The following is a 20366-nucleotide window of genomic DNA, read 5'->3' as shown; positions in this document are numbered from 1 at the left end:
CTCTGTATCCACTAAACTCCTTTAAGGATTTTCATGAAACTTGACGATGTGCAGAACTCATGAATCAGCCATGTCGTGGTAAGGTCAGGGTCACATCTCAAGGTCAAAGGTTTGAGCCTTCCATTTTGTATCCTCTCTGTATCTCCTAAACCCCTTGAAAGATTTTCAAATTCATTGATGTTGTCATACATGGATGATGGACTATAAAATATACCTAACAACATCAATGCTTCCACCCAATACTATCAACCTTTTCACTATCCATAACAGCGGTGGGGGAAATAGCTGTCTTTCAGACTGCCTTGTTCTAATATAAACAAAGAAGCTAAATGAGATGAAGCTCTTAAAAAGAAGGTATAATTAGTTTAACTATTGAAAATGTCTGCAAACTGCGTATTTCTGACTGTTTTTGCTAGCCAAAGAAATGTCAGATCGACAAAGAGTTACTGTAGACAGAGTATACCTTTAGCTAAATGATAAAAGGTCATTGACGCACAGAAAAAATATTGGCTGTGGAGGGACATGCCTACAGATGAATATCATTATTTTCAAAAAGCATAAAATCTTCTATAACATATCTAAAATCAGAAGTCGGTGTTAATTTAATTTTAATATAAATGGGAATAAACTGTCAAGTAAAGCTAAAGTTCTACTGTTTTACATCACATGATTCATATCTTTTCTTTCTGACTAAATCAGTCTACAGCTTTCCTACACACTTCACAGACTACACAAGTGTTCGAGGTTTCTGGTTATTTCTGACCAAACACACAGAATTAGCTGGTTGTACTTTTTATCAGTATCAACTGTGCATGCATATAATATATACATTTTTATGCATCAAAACTGTATGAAAGACATCTTCCCCTTCTGCTGAAAAAAATCTTGTAAGCTTTCTCTGTAACTGTATTCACTAGTACACTTGTAATTCTCTGCTTTTATATTTTCAGACTGCTAGTCCAGATGATGCATCCTGGGTGAAAGTTGTGCCAACACCAAACAATGGATCAACAGAACTTGTTAGGCTGCATAAAGCTAGGGTAAACTCTTTGTTCTTCAGGACTTCTTTGGCCGAGTGGCTAAGGACGCTGACTTCAAATCACTTGCCCCTCATCGATGTGGGTTTGAGCCTCACTCGGGGCATTGAAGTCTTCTTGTGAGGAAGCCATCCAGCTGGCTTATGGAAGGTCAACGGTTCTACCCAGGTGCCCGCTTGTGATGAAATAATTCACAGAGGGGCACCTGGGGGTCTTCCTCCACCATCAAAGCTGGAAAGTCGCCATATGACCTATAATTGTGTTGGTGCAACGTTAAACCCAACAAAATAAATAAGTTGTTATTCATTTCAGTGTATGGATACTCTAGAGGTCACAGTTTTGCTCCAATCTTAATGAAATGGATAGAATGTTCCCCTCAATAAAATGAGTGAATTTGTTTTTGGGTCATCTGGTGGCAATACTTGTTCACTAGGTCAGATAATCTAAAAAACATGTTTACCATGTTCCACCTCATTTGTTTAAAACATGACCAGATTGTTTGTTTTTAATAATGAATTCAGTGGATACTAGATCATTGGGGGTATGAAGTGAAGGTCAAGGAGTAAGGGTTTATTTATTATTTTTACAGGAAGATGATGAGGATTTCATCTGGTTTAATTTTCAAAAAACGAAGTATCTGTATGAGAGGGATAAAAAACAGTTTGTGCCCCTCGATTTCCCAGTGTCAGAGACTATACAGACCTATATGGAGAGTAAAGGTTTACAGGAAGAACATGATATCAAACATGCAGAAAATACCTTTGGTAAAAATCTGTAAGTATTCAATTATTCATGCTTTAGCCTTTCTTAAACAAGCAGAATTGAATTGCCCTCATCAGACATGTTGAGCAAGATTTTTTATAGTTTCAGCCTAAAAGCAGGCAGATCTTTCTACTAGGTTATTTGATACTTAAAAAAGATTCTGTGAGGTATTTTTACAACTAGAGCTTCCAAGTTGACTAGAATTTTTGATTAATTGCAATTTTTCTAGCTTTGAAACTTTGTGCTATTATTTGTCCTCATTAGATGAGTAAGAATGATAAGAACCTTAACTCTCACTGCATTTTGTCATTATAATGACCTTTTTTTGTACTTTAAAAATTGAACTTTTATGGTAAAGTATTTTATTTGGGTCAGCTTTTCTTGAATATTAAAAGAAGTATAGCTTTGACACTTTATACATTTCTTTATCAGTAGGTAAGTAAAAGCCCGCCCGCTTAGCTCAGTAGGTAAGAGCGTTGGTCTACGGATCGCGGGGTCGCGAGTTCGATCCTCGGGCGGGGCGTATGTTCTCCGTGACTATTTGATAAACGACATTGTGTCTGAAATCATTAGTCCTCCACCTCTGATAATTCATGTGGGGAAGTTGGCAGTTACTTGCGGAGAACAGGTTTGTACTGGTACAGAACCCAGGAACACTGGTTAGGTTAACTGCCCGCCGTTACATGACTGAAATACTGTTGAAAAACGGCGTTAAACCCAAAACAAACAAAAAGGTAAGTAAAAAGGTAAAGAACCATCACTCTTTTCTTGCATGTATTACCTATTGTCAAGCTCTTACAGAGGAGTGTTAGCATACCAAAGGCGAGGCTCATTTGTTTTCTTTTGAAATGTTGCATCAAATTTCTATGAAATAGAAAAGTTTTCAAATGTGACTAATATGTGCAGAACCCCAGCTTTGTGTTCTTTCTGAAAACCATGTTTCTTAATTGCTGGATTCTTCTGAAAGCCTTAAAAAATAAAGGAATGTTTGGTGCATGTTTCATATGATTTAAAGTGATTTTAGGCATAGTGAATTTTCAGATTAAGACACGAACATATATTCCAAGCTGAAGCATATTATAACACATTCATCAGAACATATTTTTTTGCATTATTTTATGTTTCATTGTTTCTGCATCAAATTTGTGTATTTTGTTTACAGAATGGAGATGGATATACCAAGGTTTATGGAGTTGTTTCAGGAGAGAGCGACAGCTCCTTTCTTTGTGTTCCAAGTGTTCTGTGTGGGTCTCTGGTGTCTGGACGAGTACTGGTATTACAGTGTGTTTACATTGTTTATGCTTGTTGCATTTGAAGCAACACTTGTTCAACAACAGCTTCGTAACATGGCAGAAATCAGAAAAATGGGAATAAAACCATATCTTATAAATGTAAGTGAAAAGCCTTGAATTCTTCATGTGAGGAAGCCATCCAGCTGGCTTACGGAAGGTCGGTGGTTCTACCCAGGTGCCCGCTCGTGATGAAATATTGCACGGAGGGGCACCTGGGGTCTTCCTCCACCATTAAAGCTGGAAAGTCGCCATATGACCTATCATGTGTCGGTGCCACGTTAAATGCAACATAAAAAAAAAAAAATGAAAAGGGTAAAAAATTCAGTTTCAGTAGTGTTGAATTGAAAGAGAAAGCTGTTACTAGTAACACTGACTTATGGCGGGCTTTTCATCTTTATATAACCTGAGAGGCCAAATTTTGGTCACTCCCAGTGAAAACATAAAACATTGTTTTTTCCCCAGTTTTGGTTGTACAACAAACATTTTTCAGAGGAATCACATTTCACAAATTAGGAAATAATGGTATTGGGAAATCACTAAATTTCTACCTCTGTTACAGACTTAAGTTACGGATAGAAAAAATGTCCTGTTTCACTGAAATGCATTTTTCCACTAATTGGCAATTGTACAGGAATTTCCTAATTTTAAAGGCCAATGCCTCTCCTAAGTGCCTGATGAAAAGCCCTATTATGACACCTTTTACTCAAGTGCAGGGCTGTGAGATATCAAGTTCCAGTTGCATGATTATACAGATGTTGATGCAACTGTATGTAATTTTTCATTTTTGTCAGATGTATTTTCAACAATGTTTACAAATTATTTGACCAGGTATACAGAAACAGAAAATGGCGACCTATATTAACTACAGAACTTGTTCCAGGGGATATTGTTTCAGTTGGTAATGTATATAAAGATAATTATACTATCTTACACCATGATTAACTAACAAAGAAATGTTCTACTACTACTGGGCTTTAAGTTGTATTTGGATTGTAATAGAAGGGAATAGAAATCCGTTACAAGATCCTGAAAAAAATTGTACACTTGCAATTTAACAAGAGTGGTTTGCCTTCAAACAAATATTATGATTGGAAACTTCATAAATTGTTGTACATTTGTTAACCGTGATTGAAAAAGGGTAATGCTACCTTGGGAACATTAGTCTCTTGATTGTTACTGCAAAATAAGTTTGTTACATGTTTCTAGTAATAGCATTACATGTCAGTGTTGTTCTGTTGTACAGGATGATTCCCTGAGAACAGGCTGTTCAGTGTTTTTAGTGGTAGCATTACATATCAGTTTTGTTCTATTATACAGGGTGTTCCCATGAGAACAGGTTGATACCATGTGACTTGTTGAGTGTTTCTTATTGTAGCATTACATGTCAGTTTTGTTCTGTTATACAGGGCGTTCCCAAGAGGACAGGTTGATAACATGTGACTTGTTGAGTGTTTCTAATTGTAGCATTACATGTCAGCATTGTTCTGTTATACAGGGCGTTTCCATGAGGACAGGCTGATACCGTGTGACTTGCTGTTGAGTGGTTCTAATTGTAGCATTACATGTCGTGTTGTTCTTTTATACAGGGCGTTCCCATGAGGACAGGCTGATACCGTGTGATTTGCTGTTACTGAGAGGACCATGTATAGTAGATGAATCAATGTTAACTGGAGAATCTGTTCCAGTTATGAAGGTAAACATGTCTGATATGGCACTGTGGAAGTTTTATTAGGATCTGCCTTATTTGTAGCAGATTTTACCTGAAATAAAGATGAATTTACATACCAATACATGTAATGTTTTAGTTTTTAGCTTGACTTTTCGAAGAAAAAGTAGAGCTATTGCATTCACCCCGGCGTCGGTGTTTCCATCGCCGTTGGTTAAAGCTTTTGATAAAGTCAAATATCTCTGTTACTATCAAAGATATGGACTTCAAACTTAAAATAGTTATTATACCCCCACCAAACATGTTTGAGGGGGGTATATAGGAGGCAGTTTTGTCGCGTCCCGTCCCGTCGCGTCCCGAAATCTATTATCTCAGTTATTACCAAATGGATTTGATTCAGACTTAAAATACATGTTCCACCTTATCACCCACATCATGTGACACAAGGTGCATAACTCTTGACACCAAGTTTTCATGAATTATGTCCCCTTTTACTTAGAATTTAAGGTTAATTTTATTGTATTTTCACTATATCTCAGTTATTACTAAATGGATTTGATTCAAACTTAAAATAGATGTTCCACCTCATCACCCAGATGATGTGACATAAGGTGCTTAACTATGACATAAATTTTTTATGAATTATGTCCCCTTTTACTTTAAATTTAAGGTTGATTTTGATGTATTTTCACTATATCTCAATTATTACAAAATGGATTTGATTCAAACTTAAAATAGATGTTCCACCTCATCACCCACATCATGTGACACAAGGTGCATAACTCTGATACCAATTTTTCATGAATTATGCCCCTTTTTACTTAGAATTTAAGGTTAATTTTGATGTATTTTCACTATATCTCAGTTACTACTGAATGGATTTGATCCAGACTTAAAATAGATGTTCCACCTCATCACCCACATCATGTGACACAAGGTGCATAACTCTGACACTAATTTTTCTTAAATTGTGTCCCCTTTTACCTAGAATTTAAGGTTAATTTTGATATATTTTCACTATATCTCATTCTGATTGGCTTAGAGCCAAAGGGAAGTAACCTTTTTTTAACTTTTGTACTGAGTTTCTTCCGCTTAAATTCCAGGAATTAGTCTATTTTTAGAAATCCTATTTTTAGATTTTCAGTATTTTAGGTATTTTTCTAACTTTTTTATTATAAGTCCTATGTAAAAAGTAAAAACATTTTTCTGTGGTAACATGGGTCGGTAAGACCCTTCTTTGTATTCACTTTTAGTGTATCTCTAATAGAGATTTAATATATATTTACTTGTATTACTATACTAGTATTATACTAGTATTACTTATATGTGGAAGCCCAGGATGAAGTACTCCAAAGTATTTTTAAGATTCCTTATGGTTGCCATTCTTCTGTGACAAGACCGTATGGTGGGGGTATGAGTCACTCCTGTGACAGTTCTAGTTTACTATCAAAGTCTACACCACAAGAAACAACTTCCATAACTCTGATTTGAATTTTACTGGCAAAGCTCTAATTCAGAGTCAAGCACTGAGAAAAGTCCAGCGAGATGCCTTGTTATATAGTGGACACATAATGGAATAGCCTGGTCTGTCTGTCAACATACTTAGTTTTCTGGACTCTGAATGAGAAAGTACAATAGCTATAGCTTTCAAACTGTACAGGATGATTAAGCACAACTTGAATAGGATCCTTGATATTTTTTATCAGTAGATCAAAGGTCAAGGTTACAGTAATTTGCAGATAGAAAATGGTTTCTGGACTCTTAGTCATAAAGCATACTGGACTCATAACTAGTTAAGGTTTTCAAACTTTACTAATTGACTAAGTACCAGTAGTGGAAGATCCCTATTTGATTTATGGTCAGTAGCTTAAAGGTCGAATTATAGGACCTGCCTTAACTCTAGTTATATAGAGTAGTAGCTACAGTTTTCAAACTTTACACAATGACCAAGTACCAGTTGAAGATCCGTTATTGATTTTGGATGAACAGTGGCTCACAGGTCAAGGACACGGGGATGCTCTCATCCCCAGTCAAAAAAATCCATCAGTGTACTCTCAGTTCTGCTTCAGTTGCTTCATATTGTATCTTAGAATCCCTTTTCTATATTCTGCACATCCTCTCCCCCACCCACCCTACACACACATACCCCAGCCCTTTAAGTTCAGTTACTTCTTTCTAAATACCTTCACTTGTGAACTAGCTAGCATGCCATTAGTCAGAGCTATTGTTAAGACATTTCATTGAAAGCATATACATTTCTTGGTTTCTTAGATTTTCATCAGTGACTTGAGTTTAAATAACATTGTGAGCCTCTGTATCAGATATGTCTAGGTTGACTTTGAGCAAAGTGCCCCTTGAAACTCCACAAGGAATATACTTGGTCTATGGAAATTTTGTTTTTCCGCCCAGAGGAGAACCTTGGGGTGTTCTCTATCATACAAGCTTGAAAGCTGCCATGAGACATAAATTGTTTCCTTATGAATTAAATCCATCAAAATAAAGCAGTTAAATTTAAACACCTAGTGGATCAAAATTTAAGGTCCAAAACTGGCTGCGCAGGCAGTAAATGGAAAAAGGACATTCTGCTTAGTTGACCATGGGACGTGCCTATAATTTCAGGTTCAGGAATGGATATGTCAAAAATAAAGAATGAAAATTTAGATACCACATGTAATAATTTTTGTCTTTTTGTAACTTTATTTCATGAAAGAGTTATACAAGAATCAATAATAATCCAATTATTTTATCAGGAACCAGTGGAAATTTTGGAACCAGACCACGTGTTGAACCTGGAGGTAGATGGCAAACTTCATGTACTGTTTGGAGGGACAAAGGTTGTACAGCATACACCACCCAGTAAAACATCCACAGGCATGAAAGGTATTATAATCTGTCACTTTATAGTTTAAGTGTTAGCAGTGCTGTATACTTCTGATGTTAGCAGTGCATGTTTCCCTTGTCCGGGTTTTATATCTGTCTCTGTTTCTGTTGAATGTTTCGTCTGTATTTCTATGTTCATGTTAATTCAAGCTGCAGTTTTAAGATTTGAAATTGTTTGTATTGTTTGCATTTGTTTTACTTCCCAGCATGCCTTTTTACTGTATATACATGAAGTGCACTATATAAATGTGATATAATAGTGTTGATAATAACACTATTTAAGTTCTTGTTAAATCAATTTATTTTTAAAAAACTTTGAAATATTGATTGTGGTTTTGAATATGGGCATAGACTACAGTCTCGCACAATTCCGTGTCATCAGTCACAGGGTATATATATATATATATATATATATATATATATAGTAGAGAGAATTTATACGAACTAAATCACCACCACAATATACCAGACCAATTATGGCAAAGCGCCTAGCAGTACAAACGAACACGCACATGCCACAGCAAGTCCACTAACCCAATAAGATTAGTTTCGATGCTGCTTTATATACGAGCCTGAATTGTACTACACATTCGTACTGGTTCAACATTTGCATATATATATACTCAAATCTCTGTTTTCATGTCTCACAAATCAGTAGTGACTTTTTAGTCTTTATAACTGATTGGGACCAGAGAAGCTATATTTTCTCTCTCTGAAAGTTAACTGGATCTCAAGGATACATCGAATATATATATAGATAATTTGCATTAAGAGATATAATTATATTCAGAACAGTTGACTTTCCCATACGTGAGATCCGCTAGGATACAAGTTCGCATTATAAATTATTATATAGTAGAGAGAATTTATACGAACTAAATCACCACCACAATATACCAGACCAATTACGGCAAAGCGCCTAGCAGTACAAACAAACACGCACATGCCACAGCAAGTCCACTAACCCAATAAGATTAGTTTCGATGCTGCTTTATATACGAGCCCGAATTGTACTACACATTCGTATTGGTTCAACATTTGCATATATATATACTCAAATCTCTGTTTTCATGTCTCACAAATCAGTAGTGACTTTTTAGTCTTTATAACTGATTGGGACCAGAGAAGCTATATTTTCTCTCTTTAAAAGTTAACTGGATCTCAAGGATACATCGAATATATATATAGATAATTTGCATTAAGAGATATAATTATATTCAGAACAGTTGACTTTCCCATACGTGAGATCCGCTAGGATACAAGTTCGCATTATAAATTATTATATAGTAGAGAAAATTTATACGAACTAAATCACCACCACAATATACCAGACCAATTACGGCAAAGCGCCTAGCAGTACAAACGAACACGCACATGCCACAGCAAGTCCACTAACCCAATAAGATTAGTTTCGATGCTGCTTTATATACGAGCCCGAATTGTACTACACATTCGTACTGGTTCAACATTTGCATATATATATACTCAAATCTCTGTTTTCATGTCTCACAAATCAGTAGTGACTTTTAAGTCTTTATAACTGATTGGGACCAGAGAAGCTATATTTTCTCTCTCTAAAAGTTAACTGGATCTCAAGGATACATCGAATATATATATAGATAATTTGCATTAAGAGATATAATTATATTCAGAACAGTTGACTTTCCCATACGTGAGTTCCGCTAGGATACAAGTTCGCATTATAAATTATTATATAGTAGAGAGAATTTATACGAACTAAATCACCACCACAATATACCAGACCAATTACGGCAAAGCGCCTAGCAGTACAAACAAACACGCACATGCCACAGCAAGTCCACTAACCCAATAAGATTAGTTTCGATGCTGCTTTATATACGAGCCCGAATTGTACTACACATTCGTACTGGTTCATCATTTGCACATATATATACTCAAATCTCTGTTTTCATGTCTCACAAATCAGTAGTGACTTTTTAGTCTTTATAACTGATTGGGACCAGAGAAGCTATATTTTCTCTCTTTAAAAGTTAACTGGATCTCAAGGATACATCGAATATATATATAGATAATTTGCATTAAGAGATATAATTATATTCAGAACAGTTGACTTTCCGATACGTGAGATCCGCAAGGATACAAGTTCGCATTATAAATTATTATATAGTAGAGAGAATTTATACGAACTAAATCACCACCACAATATACCAGACCAGTTATGGCAAAGCGCCTAGCAGTACAAACGAACACGCACATGCCACAGCAAGTCTACTAACCCAATAAGATTAGTTTCGATGCTGCTTTATATACGAGCCCGAATTGTACTACACATTCGTACTGGTTCAACATTTGCATATATGTAATCTGAAACCTTTGATGATATTGCATTATTATAGATAACATCACCAAAATCAAATATTGACATGCATCCAAGTCAATATTTAGTTTTGATTTACTTGTACATATAGATGTATTCAAGGTCAAAATTACTTTTTAACATAGGTCAGCAAAACTACATGTTGACTTAAATATGAGATCTCAATTATTGTTTTATATACCCAAGATATTCGCCTTTGAACGTATATTACATATGAAAAGGGTGCTAAACAAATCTGGTATAATCTGGTATAATAATAATATTCTGTCCCCTTTCACATTGCTAAACCCTACATTGCTAAGGCAGTGTCAAATTTTCAAGTCATTATTTTTTTGGGGGGGACCTGCACTGTATCATTTATTTTATGAAGTTGTTTTTTTTTTGTAATAAAAAGGCTGCCATCAGTTCAAATTAAGTTGTTTTTTTACAGCTACAGACAATGGATGTATAGCCTATGTTTTACGTCACAGTTTCAACACAAACCAAGGGAAGCTACTGCGTACGATTCTGTATGGTGTGAAAAGAGTGACAGCAAATAATCTCGAGACATTTTTCTTCATTCTGTTCCTGCTTATCTTTGCTGTCATTGCTGCATCATATGTCTGGATCAAAGGTAGATATAGTTTGCAATTTCCAGTTGTATAAAGCAAGTGTTAGGGCTTGCATAGATGTTTGTTTATTATATTGTTACACATTTTCCAAAGGGCTGTTAGTATAGGTGGATGGACTGGCACAAAATACCCTGTATCTGTTGTCCTTCATTTGTATTCAATATATTTAAACATCTGTTTCTTTGAAAGTGCTGGTAGGAATTACACCAAACTTGGCTTGTACCATCCTGGCAGAAAAAAAATTTACTCAACTCTTTCCCATGAACCATTTGATGCTTTTTCACCAAACTTAATCATGAAACTCAAGTTTGTTCAAATGGTTCTGCTTTACCCTTTTTTGGGACCAGCATGGGATGCCAGAGCTAAAAATAAAAACAACTTAAAAAAATGTTCTTGTCTTGAACTGCATCTTACATCTTCACCAGAGTCACCAGAGCTAAAAACAGAAGAACCTTTATAAACTTCTCATGAACTCATTGATGGATCTTCATCAAACTTTGTCTGTAGCATCTTTTTATGGACCTCTTTCAAATTTTTTCAAATGGTTCCACATGGACCTCTCTTAGGACTGTTTATGCGGTTTTGCTTGACCCATTTGTAAATTTTGTGCTAGAGCTTAAATTAGAAAAAAAAAACCTTTAAAGTTTAAACAACTTTTTAAGAAAGTTCTTGATGTCACTTTTCATGATACTGTATGTCATGCTTTATTCCAGGTAAAATAGTCAAGTACTTTTGAGCAACTTAATGCCATTATGGTCCTCTTGTTGACTATTTAACTAGGTGATGTCTCACTAACAGGCAACATTGGAATAGTTCCAAGTTGGATTCTAATTTTTCACTATTTTATTACATAAGTGAGTGCCTTAGCCACTTGCTGGAGGACTTTGTGTATGATTCTAGTCTCAGTTTTATAAAGGTACAGGGTTTTACTAAAGACTAAGTTGCAGATTTTGATCCAATCAGTAGCAGACTTTTTGCACCAAATTTCTTTACTTAAGCTCCCTTTCTAGAAAGGAAAAGAGTGGGCATAAGTGTTTTAAGTTCAAAAATATGCAGTTAGGTGAATAACTGTTAGTATTTTGTATTTACTAGTATTATTTATTTTATTAGTATTAGTATGATTAAATTTCTAGTATTAAAGACTGTTTTGATTAAATTCTCACTGAAATTGACACATTTCTGATAGCATTAATCTAACTGTCAAATTCAATTCATTTTGGTACCTTTTCCGGTTAAATTACCTAGGTATACTAACTGAATATAAAGGTCAAAGGGAAATAATCCAAAAAGAAACAAGAAAAATTGTATATGCATTTCAGGGAGATTTAATAACAGATACACCAGTGCTTAGTGAAGTAATCACTTGCTGATTTTTCTGTTGTCACTTTCAGGTACAGAGGATCCTGACAGAAACAGATATAAGCTATTTTTAGAATGTACACTGATTCTGACATCAGTTGTTCCCCCTGAATTACCTATAGAACTTTCCCTGGCTGTCAATACAAGTTTACTGGCCCTTACTAAACTTTGTAAGTATACGCTTTTCCACCTGTAATTACTCTCAGTTTAGCTGATTAGAGCTTCAGCAACTGTCAAGCTTCTATATTGATACTTTCTGTCAAGTGTATCCAGTTATGATTGGTAAGAATCATTCCTTACTGTTTACATTTTATTCAACAATGGTGTATGTTACTTTTTAAAAGAGTTACATGTACTGCAGATTAAGGCATTCTTAGAAATATTTTCTGTTTAAAGCTATGAAGTAGAATTATATCTGCTGTGAAATATTGATCTTTGAAGGATCACTGTAATTCTGCTAAAAGTGTTGAATCTTAAAAATGGGGTAAAACGTTCCTCCTGCAGTTTGAATTTGGAAAGAAATATCTTAGTACTCTTGCACTATTATCTAAGGGCTAATGTGTTTTAAGTTCAGACAATATTTGCAGAAAAAAATCAGAAGAAAAACTCGTAGAAAAAAATTAAAATTAAAATTATATTTCTTTTGTCCGACTTTTTTACTTTATAGATATCACACTGTGAAATCATTAATACTCATTCTGATATGCTTGTTTCTATTAAAACACGCTTATGCTAAAATGAGTCACATTAACATGCAATGACGTCAGTGTTTTTGCTGCAGCGAAGAAAGAGCGCTATTATATTTTAACTACTGTTTTATATTAAGCATATTTGACTGGAAATAATGTATAGCGAAATCAGGTTTTACTTAAATTAATACACAAAAAAAACTGTTATGCGTCCCGAGAATAATTCACCCGGACTAGACCCTCGTGAAATTATTCCACAGACATAACTTATTTTTGTGCATTAAATACGTTGAAACACAGTTTTTCTGTACATTATTTCATAATTGCGAACTATTTTTTCTGGATTAATCCAGGAATTTAAATCACAACAAACTGATGAAATAAAATGTCATTCATTTTTTCTTCAGAAATTAAAATCCACAACATTATATCCCAACAAATTAGCTGTTTTGGGCAAGACCATGAAATTTCATGTCCATAAAATTAAACACTTCCACAATATTAAATTTGAATTGAATTTAGAGTGTGTATTAAAATTCTGTATTGTGTTTATTGTTTGTAGATGTGTACTGTACAGAGCCATTTAGGATACCTTTTGCTGGAAAGATAGATATATGTTGTTTTGACAAGACTGGTACACTTACAGCTGATAACCTTGTTGTTGAAGGTGTAACAGGTCTCAAGTAAGTACTGAATAATTCTTTATTTAACCCTCAGCCTCCTGGCGGCAATTGATTCTGCCTTTGCGACCTGTGCAGACCAAGATCAGCCTGCACATCCATGCAGTCTGATCATGGTCTGCACTGTTCGCAATTCAGTCAGTATCTTTTTGGTAAGCACCCCTTTTAACAGTTTAGTACTGTCCAAATTGAAAGATGGACAAGTTCATTATAGAAATTCAGCAGGGTAAGGGTTAATACATGACCAAGTGGTTCAGGTCCTTGTAATTTAATCACTTGACCTTTATTTCTGTGGGTTTGAGCCATCCTGTTGGCTTGTGGATGATTGAAGTCCTGGCCTGAAATTATACATAGAGGACCACAAGGTGTCTTCCTCAACCAAGAAAGCTGGAAAGTCACCATATGACATGAAATTATTTGTGTACCTTAAAATACAATATTAGAATAAATTCATATACAGCATATGTTAACCCATTTCAGTCTGTTAATGTAATACATTATTAGATACATGTTGTTGTTATACCCCGCAAGAAGATGTTTTAGAAATTATGAAAATAAAAAAGTTGTGCATTGCATTTTGGGCCACTGGGAGTAAGGTCAAGTTCGCTCTTATGAAAAATAGAAAGACTGTTTTCAGACAAATAACTCAAGTTTGAAACCAAACATAATGTATGGAAACCTTGCTTGGGGGCCACTTGAATCAAAATCAGTGTCACTTTTATTTAGAAAAGCAGAACAATTTCCAGTGAATATACTTTGTTCAGATCGACATACAGTGTTCTCCACAGTTAAGACAAGTAGGAAAAAACTAGAAATTGTTTTAACACATAACATTAGTTGCATCTTTTGTGATAAAATTAGTTGAAGTTATTTAGGATAGTGTCTTTACTGTATAAATAAATTCTTTTTGCTGTAAAAGGCCAGTTTTGTGTTGTAAGTTATAGTTAATGAAATGGTCTTTTTATACGCCCGTCTCTGAAAGAGCAGGGTGTATAATGTGAACACCGGTGGCAGCAGCGGCAGGCAGTCGGCGTCCAAAGCATGTCCGCTCTCTAAATCAAACAGTTTTCATCTGATCTTCACCAAACTTGCTGACAATGTTTGTGGCCATAATATCTTGGCCAAGTTTGATAACCAACCAAATTGCCCCAGTCACTCTTGGATTATGACCCTTGAATTACTCGAAAAACAGCAAATTTAGCCTTGTCCGCACTTTAAGTCTTAACAGTTTTCATCCGATCCTCACCAAACTTGCTGACAATGTTTAAGTGCATAATATCTGGGCCAAGTAAGATAACGACCCAAATCGCCCTAGGCACTCCTGGATTATTTTATGATAGTCTGGCACTCTTGTTACTTTAATTTGAAACATTTCTCATTTCCTAGAGACCTTTGGAGGGCACTATGCATTGTCACCAAACTTGGTGTATAGCAAGCATACAAGAGGTCATAGCTTGGAATTGTATATAGGATCCTAGGGTAAAGGTTAAATATTGACGCATTACACTACGCCTTGGTGATATTTAATGATGTGAAAACCTGTCTATAAGTCTACAGGCACTATGATTGTTTAAAACCCCCGTAAATTTTCAGAGGTAACGAGATACAGCCAGCTATAGAAGCTCCTATGGAGACGGTACATGTGCTGGCTACATGTCATGCACTAGTACAGCTAGATGATGAACTGGTAGGAGATCCACTAGAGAAAGCCACGCTCAAAGCTGTTGACTTCACTCTCACTAAAGGTAGAAATATTTTTCTTATTTTTATTTGATGCATATCATACTATCTTTAGCTCAACCATTTGAGTTTTTTTCAGCATCTGCTTTGGTGTCAAGTTTTTTTCAGCATCTGCTTTGGTGTCTGCATCACTTACGTTTTGTTTTTAAGCAGGTTTCTCAAAAGCTAGTATGTCAAATGCTTTTATACTTCACAAGTTTTCAGCATCTTAAGTTGACCTTGAAGGACAAGTTATAATATAGCTGTAGCATTTATTTTGTCAAAGTTATGCCCATTTTTATGCCCCCGAAGGTAGGCATATAGTTTTTGAACCGTCTGTCGGTCTGTCGTCTGTCAGTCTGTCCGCAATTTTCGTGTCCGGTCCATATCTTTGTCATCGATGGATGGATTTTCAAATAACTTGGCATGAATGTGTACCACAGTAAGATGACGTGTCACATGCAAGACCCAGGTCCATAGCTCAAAGGTCAAGGTCACACTTAGACGTTAAAGGATAGTGCATTGATGGGCGTGTCCGGTCCATATCTTTGTCATCCATGGATGGATTTTCAAATAACTTGGCATGAATGTGTACCACAGTAAGACGACATGTCGCACCCAAGACCCAGGTCCGTAGCTCAAAGGTCAAGGTCACACTTAGACGTTAAAGGTCATTTTTCATGATAGTGCATTTATGGGTGTGTCCGGTCCATATCTTTGTCATTCATGCATGGATTTTAAAATAACTACGCATGAATGTGTGGCACGGTAAGACGACGTGTCGCGCGCAAGACCCAGCTCTGTAGGTCAAAGGTCCTAAACTCTAACATCGGCCATAACTATTCATTCAAAGTGCCATCGGGGGCATGTGTCATCCTATGGAGACAGCTCTTGTTTAACTTACAAAACTGTTGTTGAAGCATTGCATGTAAGCAGGTTTGTCAGGACCTATCAACTGAATGCTCTCAAACTCTTCATATGTATTTGGCATCATGAAACGACCGTTCTGACCCAGGTTCCATTTGGTGTTTGATTTTTATCTAGTCTTACGTAAAAATAAAGCCTTATTGCAAGAATCCACTAAATGAATACAGTTTGTCAGATACCATTTACAGCTTGATAGTCATCTTACACCCTTGTGAGCTTTTATGCAAAAGTGAAAACACTGGAAACTTGTACCTGGTACACCAAAATACTGTGAAATCATTGATATTTGTTGGGTGCTAATTTTCATGGTTCACTCTGACAGTTTGTGAAATTAGATCCCAATGAATAAGTAAATTCCCCATTCATTTTATGTTCAAAAGATTGAGTCAGTTGATTTATATTTTTATCCCATTGAAGTAGTTTTTTTAGCCCAAACCTCAAAGTTCATGCCTATGAAAATAAATGATTTCTCAGTAAGTATGTCTACTCACCACAATGACTACTGTTCATTCAGAGCATTCAGCTGTTAGATTTGAAGTTGAATATTGCTTGCTAAACTGGACCATTTGCTCTAGTTGTTTCATCGATTTGCTCTTCTTCATATTTCGCTGACTAGGACAGCCTGCCCACTTAGCTAAATAGGGAGAGCACAGATCTGCAGATCCTGTTGTTGTGAGTTCGATCCACAGGCAAGGTGTATACTCTGCTGAGGATTTTATAGAACACCATTTGTCTTCCATTTCTGATTCATGCGGAAAAGTTTGTAGTTACTTGCAAAGAACACTATAGAACTGACACAGGTTAAAGGAACACTGGCTAGGTTAACTGCCTGTTGATACAGAACTGAAATACCTTTGAAAAACATCACTAAACCTGATACAAACATAAATAAATGGACTGTTAAGTTTTCAAAAGAATTAGTTAAAATTACTGTAGTATTTCAGGAGAGACAGTAATACCACAGAGAAGGAAGACACATGGTTTGAAAATATTTCATCGTTATCATTTCTCAAGTGCCCTAAAACGTATGTCTGTGATTGCTGGACACACTCCTCCTGGATCTATGGAAACGGAATACATCTGTGCAGTAAAGGGGGCTCCAGAGACATTGAAACCTATGGTATTTATCATTGTGTTTTTCCAAGATTTCAGGAACATGGCCCATACCTTGAAGACTTGGAAATCTAAGCGACATTTTCCTCATATTTGGGAAATATTTCTGATTTATTGTGATTATAATTACATTGAATTAAATTTAAAAAGGAAAGGAAAAGAAACGTACTAAAAATGGCATTAATCTAGTCACCATTATTGATGTGTCTGTTTATTAAATTATATACACAGAAATAATACTTGGTCTGATATTGGTAATTTTGATGAGAAATAAGGATGAAAAACTATACATCACCTGTTACTGGTTTTAAAACCTGCAGAAAGTCACTATACACCTTCACAATTATCATGTTTTAAATTTTCTAAAAGTGTATGAAACAAATGATTAAATGATTAAATCATTACAGTAACAATTTCAAGGGTCAAGAGGGTCATACAACATGGTCTGAGAATATTAGGAATTGTCCAAAATAGAGGAAGACTTTTTGGGAAACTCCTGTCGCTGATTTGAACCATCAGAATTAAATGGCATTTTTTTGGTTTATGCAACACTGTACTGTGAAGAAAGCTATTTGAAGAGAAAAAACTAGGTTTTCCATAACTTGTGTATGAATTGTAAGTAAATGAGTGTGTTTTTTTTTTTCATCCAGTGTTCTTGTTTTACAGTTCAGTAATCCACCAAGTCATTATGATGAGGTGTACCTTGAGATGGCGCGCCGAGGGGCACGAATTCTTGTCCTTGGATACAAAAAGCTTGGACATCTTTCACATCAACAGGTAAGCTTCTTCTTAAACAGTTCTCATTTGACACAAAATTTTCCAGCATTTACTGTGTCAAAGCAGGGATGTTTTTATACAGTTTACACAAAACTTGAAATTTTAAAATTGCTAAAGCTGAAAAGTCAACATGTTGCAGTAAATCTACCTGTTGAAGATGACAACGTAAGACAATATGTATTTAATTGATTTGAATTTAAACCAAGACTAGAAGGTATGATAGGGCTATTATAACTGCAACTTGATCTGAAATGTTGTAATCAGCTTACGTGGATTTTGCCTGATCTGGATAACAGAGGTACACTAGTGCTTTCTTTGAAATAAACCTCTGCTCAGTGGCTTTGACATTTGGGTGAACAAGTTTTATGTAATCCTAGTATTAAAACTGTGTATTTTGTAGGTGGACATTTTAACAGTAAAAAATACATTATGGTATATGTTTCAGCTGAAGGTGATGACTCGAGATGAGGTGGAATGTGATCTAGAGTTCTGTGGCTTTGTTGTTATTTCGTGTCCATTGAAGTCCGACTCAAAGGCAGTAATCAAAGAAATCCAGAATGCTTCACATCATGTAAGTTGATATGCATGGGATGTTTGTGCAACTTTATTTCAGTTGGAGTATTCAAGAAATAAATTACAGCTTAAAAGGTTTTCATATCGGTATGGAATACATTGATGTACATGTATTTCAAGTTTTTAGAAACTGAGATGTATATTACTCAATCTGTGATTAATGTCTTACATACGTCTTTATGTAAAATCAATCCATGTGTCGGTTTCCACAGTGTCCATGATTGATATCAGTATGTTTGAGGTTAAAAGATGTATACTTATTTCTCAGACTTAAACATGTATTTACAGGTTGCCATGATAACAGGAGATAATCCACTTACAGCATGTCATGTTGCCAAAGAATTGAGATTTACACGTAAAGAACATACACTTGTTCTACTGCCACCGAAGAACTCTGGTCAGTATCTGACAGACATTTTTATACTCATAGATGAAAGTTATATTTAATACTCTTAAGACCTTCAGCATTTCAAATGCAAAAGTGATGCTGTTTAGTTAAGGATATTTTAATCTTTTTAATTGGATCAAATGTTTAGGGTTTTTTGTCGGAAAAGCAAAAAAGTTGTTAAATCTTTCAGTCTGCATGTTTAAATTTTTTTATGCCCCCAAAGGGAGGCATATTAGTTTTCAACTGTCCGTCCGTTAGTTTGTTAGTTAGTTAGTTCGTTCGTCACAACGTTAACTTTTTGCATGAAGGCACTTTACTCGCGAACCACTGCACCCAGGACCTTCAAACTTCACATGCTGATAGTACTTATTGAGTATAGCACTCCTACTGACTTTGGGGTCACCAGGTCAAAGGTCAAGGTCACAGGGGCCAACATTAACTTTTTGCATGAAAGCACTTTACTAGCGAACCACTACACCCAGGACCTTCAAACTTCACATGCTGATAGTACTTATTGAGTACACCACCCTACTGACTTTGGGGTCACCAGGTCAAAGGTCAAGGTCACAGGGGCCAACGTTAACTTTTTACATGAAGGCATGTTACTCGCGAACCACTGCACCCAGGACCTTCAAACTTCACATGCTGATAGTACTTATTGAGTACACCACCCCTACTGACCTTGGGGTCACCAGGTCAAAAGTCAAGGTCACAGGGGCCAACGTTAACTTTTTGCATGAAGGCACTTTACTCGCGAACCACTGCACCCAGGACCTTCAAACTTCACATGCTGATAGTACTTATTGAGTACACCACCCCTACTGACTTTGGGATCACCAGGTCAATGGTCAAGGTCACAGGGGCCAACGTTAACTTTTTGCATGAAGGCACTTTACATGCGAACCTTTTTACCCAGGACCTTCAAACTTCACATGCTGATAGTACTTATTGAGTACACCACCCCTACTGACTTTGGGGTCACCAGGTCAAAGGTCAAGGTGCTACGGGGGCATTTGTCACCATTAGTGACAGCTCTTGTTTCTAATCAGAAATATGGATTTCCCCCTTTTCATGCAACTTGTTTAATGCTGTGTTGCACAAGTAACCTTGTCTGTTGTATTCTTTTACTTATATATTTTGTAATGTAAGTGCTTTAAATCAAATTTTGTATTTGTATGACATGATGATTCTGTAACTTAAGTCTGTTTTACTCTGATATAACTGTTTAGTGTGTAACAACCTGGTAAATGTTATAGTTTGTAGCAAGGGCAAGATGTAATATGCCAGATACTGTAAATTTTTTCAAGGGTCACTGCCTTATAGCACCTGAGCCATTTGTCATGGCTGGAACTTTTTCATGTGGCTCATAAAATTGACCTTTTTCTTGCATTCATTTCTACATAAAGTTATTTACTGTTGTGCTTAAAAGACTTAAAATAGTTACTATTTTGAGCCGATTTGACACATGTTTTCATTAATCATCTGTGATATATACATGGCAAGATTTATACATGCTGCTATTTTGGTTGTTACA

At 35.7% G+C, this 20366-nt stretch overlaps 1 protein-coding gene across 1 annotated transcript in view; it reads left to right on the top strand.

Moving 5' to 3' along the window:
* LOC123548109 (endoplasmic reticulum transmembrane helix translocase-like) overlaps window positions 1-20366 on the top strand; it is a 35259-nt gene that overhangs the window by 1278 nt on the left and 13615 nt on the right. Inside the window, exons 2-15 of the mRNA XM_053524764.1 lie at window positions 951-1040; window positions 1627-1811; window positions 2962-3190; window positions 3920-3989; window positions 4678-4784; window positions 7508-7637; window positions 10427-10609; window positions 11999-12136; window positions 13218-13338; window positions 14929-15080; window positions 16926-17101; window positions 17761-17871; window positions 18317-18442; window positions 18733-18841. Coding sequence (XP_053380739.1) covers window positions 951-1040; window positions 1627-1811; window positions 2962-3190; window positions 3920-3989; window positions 4678-4784; window positions 7508-7637; window positions 10427-10609; window positions 11999-12136; window positions 13218-13338; window positions 14929-15080; window positions 16926-17101; window positions 17761-17871; window positions 18317-18442; window positions 18733-18841 — 1927 coding nt within the window. The remainder of the gene's footprint in view (window positions 1-950; window positions 1041-1626; window positions 1812-2961; window positions 3191-3919; window positions 3990-4677; window positions 4785-7507; window positions 7638-10426; window positions 10610-11998; window positions 12137-13217; window positions 13339-14928; window positions 15081-16925; window positions 17102-17760; window positions 17872-18316; window positions 18443-18732; window positions 18842-20366) is intronic.

The sequence above is a fragment of the Mercenaria mercenaria genome, chromosome 15 (genome assembly GCF_021730395.1).
Source record: "Mercenaria mercenaria strain notata chromosome 15, MADL_Memer_1, whole genome shotgun sequence".
NCBI lineage: Eukaryota > Metazoa > Mollusca > Bivalvia > Venerida > Veneridae > Mercenaria > Mercenaria mercenaria.
Note: the sequence above shows the minus strand (reverse complement) of the source record. Positions and strands in the feature narration are given on the sequence as shown.